Source organism: Maylandia zebra, linkage group LG8 (genome assembly GCF_041146795.1).
Source record: "Maylandia zebra isolate NMK-2024a linkage group LG8, Mzebra_GT3a, whole genome shotgun sequence".
NCBI lineage: Eukaryota > Metazoa > Chordata > Actinopteri > Cichliformes > Cichlidae > Maylandia > Maylandia zebra.
In genome coordinates, this window is record NC_135174.1 from 28,201,466 (window position 1) to 28,226,800 (window position 25,335).

Sequence of the window (25,335 nt, forward strand, 5' to 3'; positions counted from 1 at the left end):
AGTATTCCAGCTGTTACCACCCCTCCCATTCCCTCTCGTTAAAAACCAACTGGGAAATTTTTCAGTCGTTTCAGCTGGAACAATGCATGCACTTCTCCAACCAGCTCAACTCAAACTGTGAGAAGCATGTTGACTGTTGTTTCTCACTTAGCTTGGCTTAATTTTAGTTACATAAAATGTAACTAAGATTACATTTTGACAAAAATAAAAATAGTTGTTGTAGTTTAAACTGAGGAGTTTACTGAAAGTGTTTGGATTGTAATGCTTGCTCTATACTTCTTATATTCTGACCCTGATACTAATAATAATAATAATCTAACACCAGAGCTGTCATTTTAAGTAGAAAGGAGAAAAAAATCAAGTGTAAGGAAACATTTTTAAGCAGAAACTAAACGGGAACAAACAAAATTACTCTGGAAGTACTCTGAAACACAAAGCATTATGTAACTCAAGTGTGAACACTTTAAAACCTTATTGTTACAGTTTTCTTTCAGTGCCACATCGCTTACACTTATGTTTCTGCTTTAAAACCGCTGTAGCAATTTTAGCCCCTGCCTCAGTCAAATAGACTGAGGCTATCGGTCATCGGTCAGGAATGCCCATTATCTGCCCAGAAGTGTCTGCAGCTGTGATATCGAATCAAACAAGGACGTATGTGCAAGTGACTGAACTGATACGCCCAGCTCTCACCCTCCCACACTCTGAGGCAACGCTAAAGAAGGTCTTGGCGTTTTCAGATGTGCATTTGATAAAGTTTTGTTCTTCCCCTGGTTTAAGCCAATCCAGTCCAGGCCCTTTGCAGTCCCATTACAGCCGACGTCCTGCGGATTTATGCTGGCTGAGATTCTGTTAACATGTGAAGAGAAATATTCCACTATTTCATTAGTACAGTTATGCAATAACTAATAACAATTAATCCTCTCAGAGAATAAGTGTGTGTCAGGTGATGATGGTCAGCAGACCACAGCGGCTGTGCTGCCAGAGGCCTGACTGAAATGACGTGTAGTAAAGTGCAGAGTTGTTTTTTCACTTATTGTATTTAGTTTCATATTGTCAGCTTAAAGGTGGAGCTTCTTGCTTATTTCCACCCATCTCATATTTTGATTGAGGAGGAGGAGGGAGTGGGTGGGATTTTCCATATTTAAGTAGGGCAAACGTTTTAGCTTTTAGCAAAAGTAAGAGTACTCATGCAGAACCATATACATGCATATCACTTAAATGTGGCTTCTCTAGATGGTTTTAATGACTTATATGTCCCGGCGGAGTGCGCCGATAAGTTTAGTTTACAGGACCCAGAAGCAGACACTGAAAGGCGGAGTTGCTGGCTGAACAGAAGACGATCCTTTATTTGGATGTTGGCACATGAAAAAGCATGAAGCTATGAAAACTAAGAAAACTGTGAACACTCAGAAAACTAAAGGACTAAGAAACTCAGTGAAAATACTACGACAAACTATGAACACCGAGTAAACTATGACAAAACACTATGGAGACGCAAACAGACGACCTGACAACGAAACATAGAAAACAGAGGACTTAAATACACACATGAGGTGATCAGGGGAAGTCGAGACACACGAGGAAACAGCTGACAAGGATGAACATAACGATGCACAGGAAATGTAAACTCAAACAATGACATGAAAACTGGACTTTCAAAATAAACAGAAAAACATGACAAGACAGAAACATGACACAATAAACAACAATGGGAACATTAACACACGGGAACACCACTGACACACATGAACCTAATAACAAGGCAGGGGAAGGGAACCTAAATACAATGAACAAAGAACATACTGGACTCTTACAACATAACACAGGAAACATGATGAGGCAGACCAAACAACATGGGCTTCACACATGAGACATGAAACAAATGGCAGGTGAGACCAAAGCCCACGGAAACGGGGAAATGCAGGGATCAATAACAAAACTATAAGGCTGAGCCACTCGGGGGGTTTACAGGAGCTAGATGAGCTTAACCCAAACGATAAATGACAAAACATGAAGCCTCAAGTTCTAACTAATAATACAAAACAAGAACCTAACATTTCCCCAAACTAACAAAAGAAATACACAATATATCATGAACTCAAAATGCTGGGTGACAGACCCAGCCCATGACATTATATAATCCTTGATAGCTTTATCTATAATAATAAACCATCAGATATTAGTATTCTAGTAACTAGAGCTTTAAAATAATGCTTCTGAGTAAAAAAGAAAAAAGGTAATCCAAAATACAACTGATATATACTAACTCACATCCATGCCCGAGTGCTTGTGAGAGTCGATTTGGGTTGTAGAGTGCAAAACAAAAAGCGAGCTTTATTTTAAAAAAACTGATTCACGAAAGGTACAAAACTAGGAAAACAAGAAGATACTGGAGAAAAAGGAAAAAACAGACAAAGCAAGGTTAAAAAAAAACAGACAAGAGCAGACCAGGAAACAAGACAGATGACATGAGAAAGGAAGTGACAGGAAGTAACTCCACGAAGATAAACTCAACATGAAGATGGAGAGGTCAGAGGAACTGGAGTAAGTTGAACCACAAACGAGCAACAAAGTCACACAGGCTGTGTCAGGCAGTCTGATTCATTATGGTTGCACTTCAAATATCCTAAATAAACGTGGATGAGGAGCCTCGTGAGATTGTCTTCACTGCAAGAGATCCAAGCAGAGAAATAGATGTGACTCAAATGGTGCTTTTCTCACTTCTGTGCAGGTACATGTAACACACACACAAAACTCGTGACACATGTTGGACACCACATTCTGCACCATGCCAACCACAGGAATCAAATGTTAAGACACGCTGCATGAGAGCTCGTGCGTCAGGGCTTTTGTCAGTGTAGACAAGCTGATCTGTTTTCCTCTGAGTGTTTCTGAGCTGCCTGCTCATGTCTCACTAACTGTATCGCTGCCTGCAGTGGGTTCCCTCCCCTCCTCTCGTGCTCTGGAGTTCAGGGGGTTGACCAATTGCCAGCAGCTGTTGCTCATTTCACAATGGTCCCGCCCATACAGTGCAAGGCAGGCAGCACAACCGCTTCACAGTAGATGAGCAATAGAGAGCTAAGTTAGAGGAATATGTCTCCACTGTGAGCAGCAGAAAGGAAATACTTAGAGCAAAGGAAACAGGAGCTCAGCTGCTGGTGAGTGAAGCTTCATGTTCTTCATTTCTCAAAAGCATTCAGAGGTTTTTTGAAGAGGTTTCTGTTTCTCAGAGTCCTCTCATTAAAGGAAGGCAGATTGAGTCATGATTTGTCACAGGCTGATGCTTTTTGTTTCCTCTTTGATATTTTGCTCTAAGTCTCTGTCAGACATGTTATGAATTACTGGATGACTTTTGCGATGTTTTACTGTGTAAAACCTCCAGTTTCTGGGGTGTGGAAGTGCTCATTCGCTCTGTTATAACTGCTATCAGAGATGCTGGAGTTTATCACATTCTTTCCATTCCCCATTTAGAGACTCAGCCAGCACTCCCACATGCCTAGGAACCTCTGTCTCTCTCTCTCACACACACACACACACACACACACACACACACACACACACACACACACACACACACACACACACACACACACACCAGTGGACGTATTTATCAGTTTCTGGACTTGAGAGACGTTTAGTGCGCAGACTGAGTTTATTACAGAGGGATGCAGCTCACCGCTCGGTGCTAATGCAACTTCTTCTAAGAGTTGGAGAAACATGTTGAGTTGACTAAAGCACTAAAGACGTCAGTTTCCTGTAAGATAACATTTCTGGCTTCCTGTATTTTTCAGCTGAAGCTATCGTCATCCCTTCCACTCCCAGCCTCTTTATTTTTCCTTTTAAACTTTGCTCAGCATATTTTTAATGTGTGAAGCTGTAGTGTTTCCTCTGTTTCCTCTCTCGTCTGTAAGAAGACTGTAAGAGCAGAAAGTAGATAAGCAAGAGCAGGATGTAAAAGGAGATGAAGATTGTGACCCTGAGCTTTGTGTTCAGGGGCATGAAGGCAAAGACTTCATTAAAAAGGGATTATTTGGCACTCTGACGCTGAAAGATAAAGTTTCCCCTCCTGAGTCTTTACCCTCGTTCCAACTCTCTCTTTCTGTCTGCCTCTCGCTGTAGCTGTGTTGAGAGAAGCTCAGAGGAGAGCCCAGATCCTGTCGTGGGTAAATCCCCCGCCGTCGACACTCGTAGCTGCCCTGTAGAGTGGCACAGCGTTCACATCCTCTTGCTCCTCATGTTCCTGGGAGCTGAGTGGAGGGCAGGGCGAGGAGACGCAGCCTGCCGGCCAGAGTCACAAGCACCATGATTGGGATGGGGCTGCACAGGAGGCTGCTTTTTGCCATGCTCACGGTCTCGTGCGTCCTTATTGTCTACATTCTGGCTTTGACCCTGGAGAGGCCTCTGGTGCCTCTCTACGACTTCATACAGAGGGCGAGCGGGTGAGTTCAGACTTTTACTTTGAATCTCAGATATGATAAGATGGATATGAATCTTCTTTGACTTGTAGACATTTTTGTGCATCATCTTTACACTTTTGGGGGCACACAGGAGTACAGCTAGATCCAGCTTATCGTGTTTCACCTGCTGAAGATCAGAATAAAGAGGGGACAAAACTAAAAGTTGCAGCTCAGGCCTGAGAGGGAAAAGTTACTGAGTGTCACCTGATGACTTGAACAAGGAACTAACTGCCAGGTGTGGATTTCAGGAAGGCAACACAATATTTATAACATGTGCACCTGACACTTTCTCTAAAAGAAAATGCTACAATCGGCAAGGCAACAATACCTCTGATGAAGAAAGACACCAATGAGTTTATATAAACTCCAAGATATGAATGAGTATAAATATTGGTCTGCTCAGTTATGGTTAAAAACGGAGTTATTTTGGTCAGTATGGAGATTTAAAGCATGACATCCAAACACGTTCGATGCTCTCAGAAGGGAAATGGGGGACCGATGACACGTTTGGGATGTACGTGATGGAAATTTGACACATGTGAGCAGTTAAAGTACAGAAACCGAAGGCAATGCTCGCATATTCAAGCAGGTTTATTCTCCCAAATAAAAGCTATGAAAGCAGCCTGATATTGGACTGAATCCTTAATTCGTTAAACCTGATTCTCATGTCTCGAACCATGCGGGCGCAAGAAAGGACGTGAGATAAAATCATGACAATATGTGCGTTCGTTCAGTCATGATGATGCTGAAGAATTAAAAGCAACCCAGAAAGCCGAGAAGCCTCGCCGCATTACACGTCACGATGTTCTGACTGGACTTAACCAAGGCTTTCGTTTACATCACCGGCCCTGAATTCTCAAAAAATATCCAAGACATTTAAAAGCAAAAAACATTAACAAAGAGTTGGGCTCAGTTTCAGATCCCCTCGTACTTTATTCCAGGGTAAAGGTGCAGCACATTTTAAGAACCACACTTTCCCCCTGCATCTGTAAACCATTCAGAGAACACGGCCATAAAGTGATGCACATGATGACCATGATGACCAGTGATAAAATCTTAAGTACACCAACTGTTATGAGGACGCATCAGAAATGCTTGCAGGGCAGTTAAATATGTAACACATTTAATGCTGCTGAGTACGAGTAGCAGAAAGGAACCAACCTTTGGACTTCATCAGGGTCTTTGAGCTTCTTCTGGGCGTGGCCCTTATCAAACTGTTGTCACAAAACTACTGTTAACAACAGGAGAAACACTCACAGCAAAAAGGCCATAAAAAAGTGCAAGAAGACATTTATAATACTCATATAATCTCAAAGTAATAGATAACTCTAAAAACAAATTTTTATTGCTGTTTATTAGTTTTACGAATTCTTCGTCACTCTTAAACAAGGGTCAGTGGATGCCAGGATGTTTGTCACTGGATATCCTGGGTATGTGGAAGCCCTGAAAAACTTGTCTTTTTAATATTTGCATTAAGAAGAATAAAAATAGAAATCTAGAGACTGAGACATGTCTGTATTGTTAGAGAAAAAGCTTCTCATTCAAGGTCCAAGAAGGGTATTAAGAAGTTAAACATTAAGCAGCAAGCACAGACATATCCCAGGTTTACTCCCATGTCCCAGTGTTTTGATACACTGGTGTTACTACCGGCACGAGGAGCATTACAACAGTGATTCCCACAACATCTGCCCCATTCAGATATCGTATGATCTTTTTTCTTTAAATGCAAGTCTTTAGAGTTACAGATGTTGTTGCTGCTAATGATGTTTTAAAGTTCTTTATCTTTAAAAATATTTTGTGTGCATGACGACGTTCTTTTCCCGGTCAAAACTGGATGTGTGGAAATAAAAACTGATGCTTTCCAATCTGAACTAAATTTATGGATTTTTTATCTTTTTGAAGAAGCATAAAGCTTCAGTTTCATTTCAGCTATTTAATCCTTTTGTTAGAAACAGGAAACTCTGGTGATGACGCGAGTGAGTTATTAAACAGGATTGCCTTATCCACTCTCAGCTCCCCCGGACATGCACACGATTGGACAAAAGGGGACTTTAACACCTGAAAATAAACTAAACATGACCAGTTAATTCACCTTTATGTGAAAATCAGGTATTTATCCATATTGTGCACTGAAAATATGGTGCTACATACCTCTTGAATCAGTCGTCTGGATCGTATTTTCCAGCCAAACAATATTTTTAAGCCTCAGCTGCTCTTGCATTTTCCATCCTGAAATTGACACTGCCTAAGAATTTGGTACAGTGACCTCCTTGTAAAAGGGGAAAAACTGAAGAAAAGGCGGCTTTCCCTCCCTGAACACTGTCAGGTTCAGACAACAGTCCACATGCAGAGCTGTATCAGACGAGGCAGTGAAACTGGTGTGAAGGGTTAAACTCTGAGATCATAAGTGGTACGAGGGGTTTTCTGTAACCGGCACTTATCCCCCTCCCTTCCACTTGTATCATTGTGGTTTCAACAAAGGAGCCACACAGCACTCCGGCCACACTAATGAAAAAAATGCCCTGGAGTTATTTCACTGGAGGTGGTCTCTCTCACACACGTATGTGAAATGTAAGCTTTGTAGCGACGGGCAGCGGTCCAGGTTTAAAAAGCCGACAGGTCCACATTAAATGCATTAAATCGAGGGAGTGGAGAAAAGATGGCTACTTTCTAAGGGGGCTGTTTGAGACACTCGGGGGTGAGTGTGGGCTTTTTGAGCTCAGAGGGCTCTGATTTAAAAAAAAAAAAAAATCTGAACGCCTTTTGTAAGAATCATAATGTGAATGTCCTCTTCACTCGCCTGCAGCTGCTTTAGTCTGGAACTGGAGGTTAAGATCATGAATTTAGACGCTGAAGCAAAAGATATTTTACAGCCATTGGTGTTAAAGCCTCATGTAGAAACGTGAAATGGTCAAAGAGCAGAAAACTGAAATCCCCATAAGATGCACAAAGGGGCCCTGTGCACAGAGACGTAAAAGGCCCCAATTCCCACCTTTGAGACTCCCTGTGATGAGTGACGACTGCTTTACAGTCTTTTTTTTTTTTTTTTTTGTCTATTTTGAAGTCAAAAGATGACTGCTCCTTCCAAATGCAGTCGTTTATATTTGGCAGTGTGGCTCGGTGACACCGGCACGGAACAGGAAAGCATAAAAGATCAAATTAAATATGTACTGAGTCCAAACAATACCCCAGCAGCTGTGGTGTCTGTGCACGCTGTGTAAACACAATTGATTAGAACGATGAGTTAAGCCAACCTATCCGGGTGGAACTCTCCCAGTCTTTTATTAACTTTATTCTGTTGGAGGAGTTTGCAGTTTGTCCTGTGACTGTAATGTGGCAGTTAGTGAGGCGCAGGGGTGGAGGAGGTGGTTGCCAAGCAGCTTGCAAGCTCAGCTGGGAAAATTGGACTAAAATGGAGTAACCGGATCGCCCTGTACGAGATTCACCAACTGAGTATGTCAGGATCTGAGCTTTGACTCTGAAACACTTTACAAAGATGTCCAGAGGCTTCCCGATAGTTCAAATAATCAGCTAATGCTTGATGCTCGGAGAAAACAAAGTATTGATATATGAGAGGATGTTTTCTTTAACAGAAACGTGTAAAACACAGAGCAACCACCAGGCTCATGAAATAATTATACCACAGTTATCGCAATGTCACACTGTAGCACACAGGATTTTACGGTGATCAATGAGACTTTTACATCTCATGACTTTGGTTTGTTGTTTCTCCTTATGTTACCAGTTACTTGCCAAAAATAATATTGATCAAGAGTACAACAGAGTAAAAATATCATTTTTTATTATTGAAATCTCTGTTGGCTCTTTCCACCTGCCTAAGTGTGATCTCTTTCTGCCTTCCTCTGCTTTACAACAGCACACACTTTGGATTAGTTCTCTTTTGAAACATGACACGTAAAAGAAACATTTGAGTGTGGGGAAACCTTCACCAACCGAGTGAGGAAAGCACAAATGCTCTGAAAAGACATGAACAACAAAAGCTGGGACTTTGTCCTCATGTAGGCGTCAACTTTTTATTGTGTGGATTATTTTAGTTGTTTTTGTTGATGTGGGCGTTTTTGCTTTGATTTCACTTCCAGGATTATCTTAAATATGAAAAAAAAAAAATCCTTCCAAGCACTCGAACATGCGACTTCCCGTTTTGTGCATTAAATGGAAAAAAACATGCTCATGCACGAACTATTTCCCTTTTATCTATGCTCATGACATTTTCAAAGAAAACTGTTTAAAATGCACACATAGAAGCAGCTCGTATCATAAGATGACCCTCAAACCCTTTAATTTCATAGCTCATGTATTTGAATTTTTGATTTTCATATTTTACTCTGGGCTGCGCTCTCTTAAGCCACAATAGGCACATTAGTTGGAAGTTGAAAATAATGTGGAGCTGTCCTTTGACTCTTGCTTGGTATGTGTTACATATGTGTCGGTAACTCTTCTGTCTCCCGCAGCATCTCATCCGAGGAGCCTCTCAACGGGCCGATCAACAATGCCCACTTGACCTTCCTGCCCCCAGTGCCCAGCTCGCATCCAGACAGGGATGTAGGGAATTTGTTCCTAAAGCATCACAAAGTGCAAAAGCAAGACCTGGATAAGGAGACATCCAAGTCCAGATCTGATGATGCCAATAATAAAACCAGGATCGATACCAAACGGCCTACAGTGAAGCCTGCTCGGCCAGCCAAACCTACGGACCCTCCCTTCATAGGAGACTCGTACATGAGCGAAGACGTCCCTCCGCAGACGGTGAGTTCTCCTTAACTGTGCTTAGTCTGCTGGCTTTGATTTCATCTGCTGCTGAAAATGAAACCCCCTGAGAGCAAAACGTTTATCTGATTTCAGCAGCTGTCAAAGAAATGTTTGCTGTTTTTAATCCAGGAATCTGAAATCTAATCTGTCTATATTTTACAGGCTGTTTTCCCTGTGACATGTGACATATATGTCTGTGCAGTTTGTCCTCTGACTGTAATGTGACAAATCGAGACGACTGTGTGGATGTCTCGATTTGTACAACTTCCTCTACATTTGCTTCTTGTTGTGCTTCTTCTCTCCTTACTGTGCTGTTGTACAGGATGTAATGTTTGCGTGGGTCCTGCATGTAGCCCTGCAAAAACACTCAAAAGAACAGGACAACATGCAGAACAGCACAATCAAAGACCTCAGAATGACAGGAAGTGAAACCGCATGCACTGATACACAAAAATATTTTCTCATGTTCAGTTGACATGGACAGTATGCAATTTGGCCACAAATAGAAGCGCGTACTCTACCAAATGAGTGTCATGTTGTTTCCAGTGAATGGTAAACGTGCTGGTACTTCCTACTCAGCTTAACACTCGAAGCACTTTCACCCACTTCTACAGCACTTTTATCTGTGGATGTGCAAGGTGAAGCTCAAGACTCACGATCTGGCTCAAGGATATTTTGTCACGTAGACAGTTCGAGCTGGGGATCGATCCAAAAACAACACGAACCATGATTTCCTTTGGGATTAATAAAGTATTCTGATACTGTGGCTCATTCATGTTTTAAATAAACAGCAATTAAGCTCCTTGGCAACAGACAATATATCAGACCTTCATATTCACAAATCCACACAAATAATAAAGGTAAACATCATCGTTATGGTGACTGACTGAAGTGGTGAGAAAAAAGCCAGCGGGTAATAAAAGTTGTAATTTGAACCCAGTAAACCAGCGGTGCCCATCACATGACTTGGTTTATCATCCCTGCAGCACTGTCACACATCTGCTTTTATTCGGGGCTGAGATGTCATAGGGCGGCTGCCATGGTTACTGGGTGGATCTGTTTTTTCCAGTAAATGTTTAGTAGAAATATGTTTCATGTGTTTTTGTTTGTTTTGTTTTTTCTTTGTTTGTTTGTTTTTATGGAGCCTGACTTCCACATTTCCTCACTATGAGCACAAACTCATGGTGTCATGAGGATGGAGGAGTGTAAAACAGATTAATTATCAACTCTGACTGTTATGGATGACATTGCATATTTTTGTAAGACTTTAATGATGAGGCCATATCATAAATCGCCTCTGTCAGTGCGCCCCAGGGCAGCTGTGGCTACAATGTAGCTGCCATCACCAGTGTGTGGATGACTGAATGTGTAAAGCGCTTTGGGGTCCTTGGGGACTAAGTAAAGCGCTATACAAATACAGGCCATATACCATAAATGACGATCTGTGCAGACATTGTAGTTAATGATAAATTTAACAAAGACGGAACAAGAACGATTAAAACCATGGTGTACTACCCCAGAGGAAAAATGAAACAAAGGAGCCACTTATACCAGAAGCAAGAATACAAAACAAAGCTGCTGTTATTGTTGAGAATCTAAATACTGAACAGCAAGTTTCAGGCCATAAATAACATGACTAACATAAACGGACTGCAGAGACAGCCAAGGAGAGAAGACGCGATCAAGATAAACTAGTTGATGCATTTCTTTATTTTTATGCCACTGCATTCATTTTAGAGGTAAAGGTTGGATATTATTGGCTTTAACTTAAAAATGTTACAGCACAGGAGGTGTGCCTGACATAAAGAGCTCTGGTGGTAGCACTACCATGCTACTAGTGGTAGTGCTACTGATGCACTAGGATGTGACTGTGGTTCAGGGGGTTGGGAAGCTCATCTGTAACTGGAAGGTTGCCGGTTCGATCCCCCAGCTCTCTCTGCTCTCTCTGTCCTGGGCAAGACACTTCACCTACCGCCTACTGATGGGGCCGATGGCAGCCTCGCTTCTGTCAGTCTGCCCCAGGGCAGCTGTGGCTACAACTGTAGCTGCCTCCACCAGTGTGTGAATGTGAGAGTGAATGAATAGTGGCATTGTAAAGCGCTTTGGGTGCCTAGAAAAGCGCTATATAAATCCAATCTATTATTATTATTATTATTATTATTATTATCCTTTGACTACGATGACCTGGATGACTGAGAACCTTCACAGACTTATTATTATTATTAGTTATTAGCATGTAGCTGTTGTTTCTGGTACAGTTTACTGCCATGTTCCAGAGAACTTAGATCATCACTGCCTTTCTTAAATTGCGAAACTTATTCAGTCATGTTTTCTTATTAACAGAGCATTTTGGTGTTGAATGTTTTATTTTTTTCTTTGGTTTTTATCGGTTGAAATTAATGCTTTCGATCCGACTCGGGTTGCTTCATTTTTCCTTTGAGGCTACTGTTATTGTGATATAGATATCTGTAGCTGTATAGACGACCCTACGCTGTCATTTTGGCCTCTAAAATAGCGTCTGTTGCTTGAGGGTTACCCAGCAGCCAAGCTGATATATGTAGTGAGTCAAGTTTATTAAGATGCCTGAATAGATAAGAAAGCAGGCGTCTGTTGCTCAGGCGATACACCTTTATCATCCACTAAAAGCGCAGATCGGTTAGATCAGCAAGTTACTGAACAAAGAGTGAAAAGCTTGTGCGCACGAGCATGTGTGTTGAAGTATTTAAAGTATATAAATAAAGAGCGATGTGACTGTGCATGATTGGCTGCAGCGTGCAGTATGAGGCACTTTTAAAGCTCTTAGTTTCCCGGACTATCATCCGCTCACTTTCAGTGGGTAGATTTTCTTTGAGCACCCTTCTCTGATAACATCTGCATGTATTTTCTTATCTGTTATTTCCACTCTTGTATTTCACTCAAACAGAATATTTCTCCTCCACTAACATCTACTTCCTTGTCTACATGTGTATATACTTGTAAGGTTTTTGTTTTTTTTTCCCATCAGCAATGTCTGCCTCTGTGTGTTACTTCATGCCTCATGCTGGATGAAACCTCCAGCATCTGTCCTGTCGTTAGCCCTGTTCTCTCTCCGCTCTGCAATTACCAGGCAATTGCGCCCAGTGAGACTCTTATTAGGAGGTCAATATTGAGGGTGAACTTCCTGCCGAGTGAAAGTAATGATGTTGGCTTCGTAATGATTGTGAGGGACGTGCAGTAACTGCATTTAGGTCTGGAGGTAGGAGCGTCTGCATGAGGTCTGATAAGTTATGTTGGTGTCTGCTCCACACAGGGCTGTCCAGACAGCATCCGAAGTCGGGTGGGGAAAACTGAATTTGGAGAGCGATTTCTGGAAAGTATTCCAGTTTTGCAGTGGGCCAAACACGTGACACCCGAACAGCACCGGCGTCTGAGCCATTATCCTGGAGCACATGGCTGGGGAGGGATCGATTACGACAGTGAGATTTTGATTTTATCTAAAAAATTTTCCTTTCATTTCTTCATTTCATTGATTGCTCCTTTTGAACTCTCCAGTTTCTTGTGAAACTTATTTTATTTTAGTTTTAGTTTAACGTTCATGATGGAATGCAGCCATCACAACTCTGCAATTTTTCTCTACCCAACCAAATCAGTCTTTTTTTTTTTTTTTATCCTCACCTCAGTGTTCAGATTTTTATTCTTAGGCTTTATTAAAGCAGCTTTGCATGAGTCCATGATTCAAAATAATCTTGTTTATCTTATGCTGGGCCTTGGTGCACCCACACACCACCCACCCAGTTCCATATAAACACATCCACACTGTGACATCAAAGAATTTTAATAAAACTGTCAGGATCCGACTGCTTAGATCAAACCTGAGCTTTTGCCTCATACTTAGACTGACATCATTATTTGTAGCTTTGTAACATCCACCGTTCTAACAGCTCATAATGGGAAAACAAGGAAAATCGGTCAAAATTCAACTAATTGTATTATTATTTTTTAATATAAAGCTGGATTTGCCCCAGTTCAAGATGAGGTGCGTATGTGTCCTGGCTTTTTTGTTTGTTTGTTTGTTTGTTTGTTTGTTTGTTTGTTTGTTTTATTTAAACATACATTGACATGGTCCTGAAAATAAAAGTATTTACATTTTATTTTGAAAAAGGAGTGTCTTAGAGTTATTTATTATATAAAACAGACAAAAAACCCACAAAACTGAAAATGTAAATACAGTAATACACCATAAATTTACAGTAAATGTACATCAATACATTAAACAATTGTTCAGGCTGAATAATCCACAATAACTCTCTGGCAGGAAAATATCCTCCTCCAACTCTGTCTTATAAGAGCCAGATGTAGGACTACAAGTACTTCTGGATAATTTCATTGAGGACATGCTGGTCTCATCACAGCACAGACGTTTATCATAGAGATAAAAGCAGCTTCCTGTCTGTGTGCCCACATGGAACCTCTGGGATTTTTTTTCCTGTTCTTTCAGGACAATCCATCCATCCATCCATCCGCTTCCGCTTATCCTTTTCAGGGTCGCGGGGGGCGCTGGAGCCTATCCCAGCTGTCATAGGGCGACCTGTCCAGGGTGTACCCTGGACAGGTCGCCAGTCTGTCACAGGGCCAACACACCGGGACAGACAACCATTCGTGCTCACATTCACACCTAGTAGCAATTTGGATTAATCAATTAACCTATCCCCACAAACTGTGGGAGGAAGCCGGAGTACCCGGAGGGAACCCACGCAAACACGGGGAGAACATGCGAACTCCACACAGAAAGACCCCGGCCTGATGTTGGAATTGAACTCAGGACCTTCTTGCTGTGCGGCAACAGTGCTAACCACCGTGCCACCATGACGCCTATATTAAACAAATCTTAGATTTAATCAGTTCTTTTGTGCCAACAGCACTGGTGGAAACACTCTCTGTCCTCAACTCACCTGCTAACTGGCAGATGTTGGACAACTGGAAGGCTCCTGGCAATAAGTCGGCGTGCAGTCGCTGTGCAGTGGTGGGGAATGGAGGGATACTGAAGAACTCCCAGAAAGGGAAGGAGATCGACAGCCATCACTATGTCTTCAGGTCGGTCCTGACGCCTTCCTTCCTGCTTCCTTTCATTAATAATGAAAATATAAGAAAAATAATGCTGATTCTATTTATTATGTGTCTCTGGATTGTTGTGGTCTTCAGGACCAATGGGGCAATCATTAAGGGCTTTGAGGAGGACGTAGGGTCTCGGACCACCCACTACACGTTCTCCACAAACACGCTGATGAATTCCATGTTGAGCTACGCAGGTGTCGGGTACAGACGACCCCCCGTGTCTAAGGTGAGGACGGAAATAAACATCTGTCTTTATTAAGTGACGACGTTAAAATGGTCTTGTCATGCTCGGCTGCTCCCTCCTCTCAAACAGGAAACGCGGTACATTTTCTTGCCGGATCACGACCGAGATTACCTGCTGATGAAAGCGGCGGCGACGCACACCCTGGTGGACAGGGGGCGTGAGAAGGGCAAAAAGTAAGCGACACTTTACAGACTGCAGCTTCAGTCCTGTTTTCTTCTGCGTTACCCGTTTTTAATTTGATTATTATCAGCATCAAGGCCCAAGGAGTGGAAGCGTCCTCAGGGTTGGTCCACTACCACTAGCAGGAGTTCTCCACACTTTATGAGGTTTTATCAAAGATTTTCTTAGGACACAAGCTGCTTTTTCACTCATTTTCAGTCCAATTGTTGTACCTGACCTTGTTCAGAGGAACAGTCATCTCACCAGAGAGCAGAGCAAAAGGCAGAAAACATCCAAAGAAGAGCTTTGAATGTCCGTCAAGAAGCCTGGAGAAGTATTTCTAAAGACTACTGAAAGAAAGAAAGCTGAATCGCAGAGCTCAGACTGTGTTGAAGAATAAGTGTGGTCATAACAAATATTGACTTTCAAGCTCATTTAAATTGTAGAAACTTGTTTTTTGCCTGTATGTCTGCAACTCAAGACTTGCACAGCCAGCTATGTTTGTGCAGAGGTGCAAAAACGGAGTCTTACTTTTTGGAAATATGATTGCTGAGATGAAGCAGATGATATTTCCTGCAGACAATCCAGCAGATTAAACCTGACTAGTCTGTATTTGTTTATAATGTCACAAGATCAAATATGTCAGAAGCGTCACTGCTCATCAGTGATCAGTTCTTTGAATGTTAATACTCGTGCTCTCCAGCAGTTGTGGTGTTTTTATAGTAATGCCGTATTTCCTTCAGTCCAGTGAAGTACTTTGGTGAGGACGTGTCAGCAGAGAAGTTGAAGATGTACCATCCTGATTTCATCCGTTACCTCAGAAACAGGTGAGCAAATTCTCACTCGTGAAAGCAGAGCTCGTGTTTCAAAAGCTGTAAGTGGGATTAAAGGAGAAGCAGCGACTGAAACCAGAGAGAGCTGCTGAGGGAAGATCCCCACGCAGCCACACTGGGCCACAGAGGTCACCGTGTGAATGTGTGTGTGTGTGTGTGTGTGTGTGTGAGAAACTTCAAGCTTCAGTTCCTGAAAGGCTCACAGCGCAGGTTATTCATGTTTTGTGATCTTTTTGTTTCAGATTCCTCAGATCCAGCACTCTGAAAACCAGATTCAAAGACATCTACCGTCCATCAACCGGTGCCACGATGCTGCTGGCGGCGCTGCACACCTGCGATCAGGTACATTTCCAGCAGTCTGTTGTTTACTTATCAGGAGACAAGGCCGTACTTGCCCGATAGCGTGAGAATGTTTTGACTTTGAGCAGCTGAGCTGCAGAAGCATGTGCTGCATTTCTGTTAAATTGCTGTGTGTCAAAAAGCCTCCACAGAGTTATGCTTTTGATCTTTACTGTGGTGGCAGCGAGCCTTATACATCGTGTCCAGATTCCGTATCCGGTTAATTGCACATGTTAAACCTGTTTTCCAGCCTGAGGAAATGAAAATGAGCCAAGTGGGTCAAATTGAACTAAAACTGGCATTTTGCAGTTTACGTGTCACCAGATTCCTAATCTGTCTGTCTTTTGATTATAGGTAAGTGCGTACGGCTTCATGACCCCAGACTACAAGAAATACTCAGACCACTATTACGACAAAAACTATCACCCTGTTGGCTTCTTCGCCAACCACGACCTGCGTATGGAGATGAATCTGTGGCAGCAGCTGCACAAGGCCGGCCTCGTACGGCTCTACATGCGCAACTAAACGAGGATGATGAGAAATTTCATCACTCCATCTGCACGCGGCTCACCAGCATAGTCACAGGGAGACGGGATGTGCAGAAACGTGGGACTGTGCCCGTCTCAAAATGACACTTCACAACTTTCTGAAATAAACGCAAAACCAGCAGATTTATTTTCATGAAGGAAATGATGATAAATTTGATTTCTAAAAGACAGCTGCTGTTATTGTTCAGCAGAGAGGTCACAGTTATGGGTCTATTATTTGTTTTGCCTCTTTTTAAAGGAATCTTTCTGTGCTGGGAAGCATTATTCTGGTGACTGGTAGGAAAATGGATCTTATGTTAATTTAAAAGAAAGAAACGATTTTTGGATTAAGGGGCCTGCTGGTCTGGACCACACAATCCTGTGACGGTAAATCCAAACGGTGTAAGCTGTGAGTCACAATCTCTAAGATACTGTCAGACTGTTAAGATGCTTTCAACAACCTCAAAGGGGAGCTCTTCTCCTCCTGCTCCTCCTCATCTTCTGTCATACACGGGCTCTTCCAGTGTTTCACTTACCTGCTGGTTAAACCATCTGTTTATGAGGGGCAACCAATAAGAAGAAAGGTGGCTCGAAGGAAGCTAACGTGGTTCATTTCAAACAGAGAATAAACTGAGGGGCTGCACCAGTGTAAGATTTACTTTGAACTGTGCTACTCTGGTAGAGTTCAAAATCATGACTGTAAATCTGGGAATCTGCAGAATTTATCAGCTTTAGTTGGAGTTGAAACACTCCAGATATGCTATTTTTTTTTTTAAAGTGTTATTTCCTCTCTTTGAATAGATGGGCACAGATTCTTGTCTAGTTAAAGAGGGAACTGATTTGCTATTGTAAAAGTTTGATTGTTTTAAAATTATTTCATTATCTCTGCAGACAATCTGTGGTGATTTATGGTAATATTTGGCTTTCCTGTGAACCTTTCTGCTGCTGCTACAAGCTGAACTGGAAATTGTCCCTTCTGTCTTGTTATGTATTTATTTTTAAACCAGCAAACCACCAAACAGTTGTTTACTCTGAGAACTTTAGATCGTATCATACGATCGGTCTCTGGCAAAGCTCAAGTCATTATTGTTTGACACAGCGAGACCACTCTCGAGTTGGCAACGTGCTTAAAATATCCCATCCCTGCGGCCAGAGCACTGCTGGCAGTGACCACGGGCCATTTTTATGAGTTTTCTTTTTTCTGTGAGTTTACTGTGGAATGAAAAGGGAAATAATTCACTGACTGTGACTTTAAAGCTCACAAACAAATTAAGTATTTAGTTTAAGGGACGTAATTTATTCTCATTTTAAACATATTTTAATTTCTTTTTTTAACACTTAACTACACTTTGTGGCCTCTACTGGACTTTCAGTGCCTTCAATGTGAAACAGCAGTTTGGGTTAATTACTGTAAGAACTGAACTTTATTGCCAGACTCCTTCAGCTCTGACTCATCAGCTTCCATCTCTGAAGTGACCGTGGGGGGTCTGCCCTCGACTACATGGATGTACTGTCTTCAAGCTTAAAGGGGATTTTATTGTATTTTATTAACAATACTACAAGTTTTGAAGTGGAAGGAAGGTAACCAAACCAAAAACGGTCACATCAGGGAACGTGTGTATTTAAAAATTAGCCTTCTGTGTTATTAAATCAGTGCAGAAAAAGCAATGCAATATTTCCAGCATTTCTGCAAACTGTAGAGGGGAAGGAGACTTCTGGTTTATATACGGTGCAATGATTGATTGTGATTTTTTTTAAAAATTAAATCCATATCTCAGTGAGTTTGAATCTTTCTGTCATAACCTGAGAGTTTGGTCACACTTTATTTTACAGCTTTGATTAATTTTTTTCTACCAAAGATCAAGAGGAAGGTTCTAGAAATTATCATTTACTGTTACTAATTATAAAATGGAGAATTTATTTATTGGTCTGTTTTCTTAACTGCATTTTCTAATCCTGGGTCATGAGGAATTCTGGAGCTTATCCTGGACTGGTCACCAGTCTATCACAAGCCTCACACAGAGAGACTATTCACACTCACGGCCAGTTTACCCAGCAAGCATGTCTCTGGACTGTGGGAAGAAGTCATGCAAGCACAAGGAGAACATGCAAACTCCCCAGACAGCAGGCAGATTCAAACCCAGGAGCTGTTTGCTGTGAGGCAACACTGCTAACCACTGTTCCACTGTGACCCAGACAGTATTTGAGAGCTTTTCAGACATTAATCAGTCTTCAGCTGCCACGCACCCTTGTATAAAGTCAGTATCATGTCTGATTGCACAGAATAGCCTATGACTTAATAACATGCAGTCCAATTTTATTTCTATAGCACCAAATGATGACAACAGTCACCTCGAGGTGCTTTATTTTAAGGTAAGGACACTACAATAAAACTAGAAAGTACAACAATGAAATGACCCCCTGTGAGCAAACACCTGGTGACAGTGGGAAGGAAAAACTCCTTTTAACAGGAAGAAACCTTCATCAGGAGTCTTGCACCACCTTTTCCATGTTGTTCTGTTTTCTCCACTAAATTTTGTACGCTGTAACATTTATCTTAAAGCTTTAGTTACTTCTATCCTAAAATCTCCAAAATTCTAAGTACCAAAATATATTAGCTCTATAAACATTCAAAATGAAATATTAATTAATGCATAATATCATGATTCTGCATAATGAGCACGGTTTCTATAAATCTTTTGGAATATAAAATTAGAATTATGCTGATTTTGGCTGCATGAAAGCCAGAAATTTGTGCCCCAACAGGCACTGAATGATTGTTTCCAACTTTTTGAAACAAGTCTTTTAAACTAAATTACACATGTCTCTTGTGAGAAAGATATCTATTCTTTAACTTAAGATCTGATGTGACATAGGGCCTCTAAACGTGCTATTCCACCTTGCTGATATGCATTGAGAATAGCTGTGTGTCAACACATAATGTGTAAATGCACTAAATTGGCACAAAGCCATCAGCTAAAAAAATGAAAGAATGTTTTCTTTGTTGTTAATTGTTTAATATGTTTTAAATTTACACTCATTTATATTTGAGGTTATCGTTATTTTAAATGAAGTTTTACTTCAAGATATTTTTTGTCATACTGAGTGACATACCATCCCACGCCTTTTAACCGGCGCCAAAGGTTTCAGTTCATACTCCAATCCAGAAGGTGGTGCTAACGCACCTGAAGTCAGCTCCCCGTGCACTGTTCACCAAAGAAGAGCAGCAAAAAGGAGACAATAAACGAAGTGGATCTTCAATACCGCAACACTGAGACGGTATTTTGAATTAAACCCAGAAATTAAACCCCTCGAAGTCTATCAGCACCAGGGGATCGATTAAAAACGAGATCGCTGGTAAGAAAAATCAGATTTAACGTGCAGTGACTCTCCGGGAGGAAACGGCTAGCTGCTAGCTCATCGTAGGGGGTGGATGAAGAAAAGAGTTACACAAAAACGGAGCATCTCATCTCTTGTCAATCCCAAACGGCACACAAATGACAAAAGACCATAGTTCGGCTATTTATTAGTTAATAATGAAGTATTAACGCGAATGAAAAAGGCGGAACCCAATAGCGAGGATTGAAGCGGATACCCGGACGGTTTACAGCGCGCACACAGCCAAGTTATTTTTACAGTAAAAAATCTCTTTTTATTCAGTCTGTGACAAAAGCCGCGATGAAACGCAGTATTTGGGCGCTTTTGTGGATTATATAGGCCCGAATTAGATGAGCTGAGCCTGAATTGCAGGCCGCAGCCGCAGGGGGGAAGAGAGCAGCTGGCGAGTCGGACGGTTTCCAGCTCTTTGTCTGAACCGGAAGTACAGAAACATTGACATCCTGTTGAGGCCGATTCCCCCCCCCCCCCCCCCCCCCCCCAATATCATGATTTTGTTTGGTTTTTTTTAGACTGCAGCAAATCCAGTATTATCCAATATTATCGTACTTTAACGATTATTAATAAACATATGAAAATACAAACAAATGAAGAAAAATGGCACCTCAGAACTTATTACATATCCAAGGATATTGCAGAAGTCATTAATCTGGTGATTTAGCCTAGTTTATTCCTAGTTTGTACTCTGTTTCCAGCAGTGTAAAATATTCATCTTTTTATAAAGGTATAAAAACATGGCACTTCCACATTATTTTAAACTGAAACTCTGAACATAACCTGCTCCCAACAATTTGTTTTATTCTGCTGGCTGCAGATTTGGTGCTGTTTAGTGTTTGAGAGTAAAGAATAATATATAAAAACAGAATTCAAACATAGGGTTATGTACAAGCAAGTAAAGTGTAGGTTAAGATCAGATGATGCTCATAGAACAATAAAATTGTTTGCTGTTGAGGATCTATTTTTATTACTGATGCTCGTCAGGGAAACACAAAGACTTTAGAAGCTACTGAAAATCTTTAGACCCTCCCACTGATTCCCCAGAGGTCTGCAGCAGGTACCACAAAGTAGGATTTTGTATTTCATACCCCTAACCCTACAGATTAGAGATCAGCACGTATGAAATCTCTGCCTACTGACCAATCAATTCACCATGAAATAGCGTCATCATTCCTGGAAGATCCCTTGGACCTCTGTGCGTGAACAGTAGAAGGTTCTAAAGAAATAAATGCAATTTTATTTCTTGCCTGTTTTTTTCCTCTTGGTAGCAAACAGTTTTACAATTTCATTGTTTTACTGGCATGATCCTAAAACAGGCCATGTAAACTGTACTTGCTGATCTCATATTAAATTTGTACGTAAACTGAGCCTATGCTTGAAGTCAGCTTTTATATTTAATCTGTACTCTCAAATGAGTCTGCAGCTGATAGAAAAAAAACTAAAACTGCTAGGAGCAAGCAGGTTTGATTTAAATCAGCTGGAATCACCACATTTTCACTGATTCTTTTCTTTACAGCATGTTTTATGTGTGCAATTTGTTAAGCTGTGCTTTACTAAAATCACTGACTAAAGTGAAAACTGTGACTTGCTTTGTTACAGGAAACTGCGTGTATTAATTTGATGATTTAGAAAATGTACAAATGTTATGCTTGATTCTAATCTGCTGCCGTTTATCCTGATCATCAGTGTTAGGAAAAGTGAAAAAGCCTTCAAAATTGATGTGCAGGGAAAGAAGCATAAGCATCATATTGCATTCAGGGGCGTTTCTTAAGACGTAATGTAGAAAATCTAGCCTTAGTTTGCCTATCGGCCATTCATTAAAAAATAAGAAAAACAAAAGGAATAAAAGTGTTCTGCATAAAATTGGCTTTACTTTTTTATGGTTAATGCTACATTTTTGTTCAGCCTGTTGAATTACTGCTGAGAATCTGCTCTTCAGCTGGATTTAACTGTCGACACAGTTACATCCCTAACTTGTTCCTGTTTTTCCTGCAGATGTTTAATAGCTGTCGGTGATTAAAGAAGTTCCTCATGAGTGAAACCCCAGTCTGGACCAGCATGAACCCGGAGACCCTCCACATAAAGGAGGAACAGGAGGAAATCTTGACCAGCCACGAGGAACAGCAGAGTAGTGGTCTGGAGGAGGCGGATATCATTAAGGTCATAATCACTGCAGTTCCTGTGAAACCTGAAGATGATGAAGAAAAACCTCAGTTCTTACCCTTTCATCAAAGCCAAGCTGAGGACAACAGAGATACAGAGCCTGAGAGCGATGGACAAGAACCGAGCAGTGACCCGGATCTTCAAAGTGAGTTTAAACCTGATGCTGATGAAAAGGCTTCAGACTATTCTGAGACTACTGATGAGTCTGGACCTGAAAACGAAGACAGCGATGGCGGCTGGAAGGAGGGCAGGGCACTGGAGTCGGACTTAAATATGGATGGGGACTGTAATGCAGCAAAAAAATTCTTAAGCTGCACTTTGTGGGGTCAGCAGTTTATCTACAAGCAGTGTCTTCAGAAACAGCTGACATGCCATTCAGGACAAACTCCTTCCAGCTGTTTGGTTGATAACAGCTGCGAGGTAAAGCAAAACGTAGATTCCCAGGTGGTGGCCCCAACAGGTGTGAAACAGTTTATCTGCGAGTTGTGTAGTGAAGTATTTTACCGAAAATCAGAATTTAAGAGGCACAAGAAAATGCACAACGGGGGGAAGGCATTCAGCTGCGACTATTGCGGTAAAGGATTTAACCGAACGTCAGATCTCAGGACACACATGAGGGTCCACACAGGTGAGAAACCCTTTAGCTGTAGTAGCTGTGGACAGAGATTCAACCAAAAGATACACCTTAAGACGCACATGAGAATTCACACCGGAGAGAAGCCGTTTGTTTGCGAGGAGTGCGGTAAAAGGTTCAGCCAGCAGGGAAATCTGACAACTCACATGCGAGTCCACACCGGAGAGAAACCGCTAGCCTGCGAAGACTGTGGGCAAAGGTTTAACCAGCAGACGCATCTTAAGGCACACATGCGAGTGCACACAGGAGAGAAACCCTTTCAATGTAGTGACTGTGATAAAACGTTTAAACGAAAGACGCACCTTAAGACCCACATGAGAGTCCACACTGGAGAGAAACCTTTCGGTTGCAAGGACTGCGGTAAAAGGTTTTACCGAAACACAGATCTTAAGACTCACTTGAGAGTCCACACGGGAGAGAAACCGTTTGGATGCGACGAGTGCGGCCAGAGGTTCAACCAAAAGACGCATCTTAAGGAGCACATGAGGCTCCACACGGGAGAGAAACCCTTTCACTGCAACAAATGCGGCAAGAGATTTAATCGTAAGACGCATCTTAACTCACACATGAGAGTCCACGCAGAATGAAAACGTCAAGGCTGCTTGGTTTGTTGTAAGAGATTATTTGCCGTGTGGAGGCAAGTCTGCAAGAACCACAGCATTTTTTTTATTGTCCTGTAACGTTTACGTTTTTTAAGCTTTCTTCAGTGCGTAGTTCAGAATATTTTAAACAAAATGATATTTGCTTCATCTGCTGGATGTTTAATGAAATACTAATGCTGAGGCTTCTTTAGTTTCCCTAAGCTAACCTCAGGTTTTGTTATTTAAAGAACTCAAGTAGAAAACAACTGTACTGTTACTAAAAACACTTAATTTAAGCCTGCGCTACGTATTAACTCTCTGTTGGGCTCTGTTGTATGTCAGTCCACACCAATACTTGTGCTCGTACAAAGACTTTTTTATAATGTGTTTTGATGTTTAAGCAGTGAGTCTGAATGAAACTAATCTGAACAGAAAACATAATTTAAAAACTGTTATGGTGGATTATTATGGTAGTCCTTATTAGGGTTGGGCAATTGGACGAATATATCGACTAGTTTTACAAGGGCGATTTATTTATTTGTTTGCCCATGAGCAAGTTTGCTAATAATGATGGAGCTAATAAAAGCAGTCAACAGAAAAAAATAATAGCGCTGTTTTAACAGCACCCTCTTTCATCTGCGAGCAAATGCCCCCACCTCAGAGTGCGCCCAAGTGCTTGTTGATGTGGCTGCAGAAGCTGTTGATAGCCTAGCATACTCAGCCGGATGGTGGACACGTGCATGCTCATGCAAGTTAGTCGTGTTTGAGTACTTTGCTCGAACTATACGTCTGCACAAGTGGCACACCGCTTTGGTTATATCCTTAGGTTTACCTCTTTCACCTGGTTTAAGGCCAAAGAAATCCCAAATTGGCAACTTTTAATTTTTTAGTGCTGTCAGCGTTAACACTCCTTCATCATGACTAACGCGATTAACAATTAACCCATCTGGAGCACAGCCTGAGTCAAAATCCCTGAAATATCTCTGTCAACGCATTTCGGCAGTTTGTCCTAATTTTGTTCATTCTGCGCTCCAGATGGGTCGAGAGCGTTAAAAATTTTAATCGTGATGACCGCGTTTAAGCCGTGTTAACGCTGACAGCGGTTTTTTGCTTTGTTTTTTTGGAAATTAGTTCATCCATGTTTGAACTTCTTCTGTGGTGTAAACGTGCATGATTACATGGCCCCGCCCATCAAGACGTCTGCGCACGCACGAATATATGGCCCATCGGCGATTGTTGGACTGACGATTGCCGGTTGGAAAATTTTTACATATCGCCCAACCCTAGTTCCCATGTAGCATCACTAAATGAATGTTTTTTTTTTCTTTTACTATGTGCTACTGGCAGGTTCACTGAAAAATACTACTTTGTAATATAATATACATTTCAGCCAATCCTGTTTGTAAAATGTATGTACTGTAATGTAAATGACTTTCAGATTCAGCTGCCTGTTGACGAGAACACTACTACATGTACTGCTGTATTTGCATGTTGTCTCTCAAAGTGTTTTATTAAAGGTGTGTTCCTGTAACGCATCAGAATGTTCTCAGACTTACCTTTTTGTTACAGTAACAGCATATGATTCTTCTTCTTCAGTGTTTTGGTGAGACTGTCCTCAACAAAACAGCTGGATTGTTTTTGTTTTTTTAATTAAAGCTGTCATTAGGACTAGTTAGATCTTAAAGGTAAGTGCAAAATATTGGCAGAACTCAAAATCCTGTAGCCTAGAGACTGGAGGAGCTTGTTAACATTTTCCAACGCTACCCGGATGTTGTTTTAACAAGTTTATCAGCATGTGAGGTCAAGTCATATAACCTTCATTGGATGTAATAATATCAAATATTTGCAAAGCACTTAAAAGTTATAAAACCACACATAAAGATGAATACATGTTCCACATGGGACGGGTGGGCAAAAAGAAGCTTTTGACCTAACTAAAGCTAAAGTTTAGTTAGGTCAAAAATTCAAACTATAAATGCTCGAAAGGAAACAGGCTATTCGTGTCCAGTGAAGGGAATCCAAGGAACAGCTTACATTAATTAAGCTAATGATTAAGAGGAAGGAAAACTATACAAATGACTATCAAAAGAAGAGTTAACCTAGGACCTGGCGTCCACATATGAGGTAATCACATTTTGGGT

At 41.4% G+C, this 25,335-nt stretch overlaps 2 protein-coding genes across 2 annotated transcripts; both read left to right on the plus strand.

Annotated features, from left to right (window-relative positions):
- Window positions 1-3,000: 3,000 nt before the first annotated feature.
- Window positions 3,001-18,204, plus strand: st6galnac (ST6 (alpha-N-acetyl-neuraminyl-2,3-beta-galactosyl-1,3)-N-acetylgalactosaminide alpha-2,6-sialyltransferase). The gene is made up of 10 exons (XM_004565975.5): window positions 3,001-3,158; window positions 4,120-4,439; window positions 8,930-9,224; window positions 12,517-12,682; window positions 14,126-14,300; window positions 14,409-14,547; window positions 14,635-14,738; window positions 15,468-15,551; window positions 15,800-15,899; window positions 16,251-18,204. The coding sequence occupies exons 2-10, from the start codon at window positions 4,303-4,305 to the stop codon at window positions 16,419-16,421; spliced, it is 1,371 nt and encodes a 456-aa protein (XP_004566032.3). The 5' UTR covers window positions 3,001-3,158; window positions 4,120-4,302; the 3' UTR covers window positions 16,422-18,204.
- A 1,391-nt stretch (window positions 18,205-19,595) lies between these two features.
- LOC101484738 (uncharacterized) lies at window positions 19,596-24,729 on the plus strand. The gene is made up of 2 exons (XM_004565978.4): window positions 19,596-19,780; window positions 21,812-24,729. The coding sequence occupies exon 2, from the start codon at window positions 21,848-21,850 to the stop codon at window positions 23,198-23,200; it is 1,353 nt and encodes a 450-aa protein (XP_004566035.1). The 5' UTR covers window positions 19,596-19,780; window positions 21,812-21,847; the 3' UTR covers window positions 23,201-24,729.
- The last annotated feature ends 606 nt before the right edge of the window (window positions 24,730-25,335 follow it).

Bases quoted from the DNA above. Each gene is read 5' to 3' on its own strand.
- LOC101484738 (XM_004565978.4), top strand. From the start codon at position 21,848: ATGAGTGAAACCCCAGTCTGGACCAGCATGAACCCGGAGACCCTCCAC.
- st6galnac (XM_004565975.5), top strand. From the start codon at position 4,303: ATGATTGGGATGGGGCTGCACAGGAGGCTGCTTTTTGCCATGCTCACG. The intron at 12,683-14,125 runs GTGAGATTTTGA...TTGTGCCAACAG, and splicing joins GGGAGGGATCGATTACGACA to CACTGGTGGAAACACTCTCT. The intron at 14,739-15,467 runs GTAAGCGACACT...TATTTCCTTCAG, and splicing joins GGGCGTGAGAAGGGCAAAAA to TCCAGTGAAGTACTTTGGTG.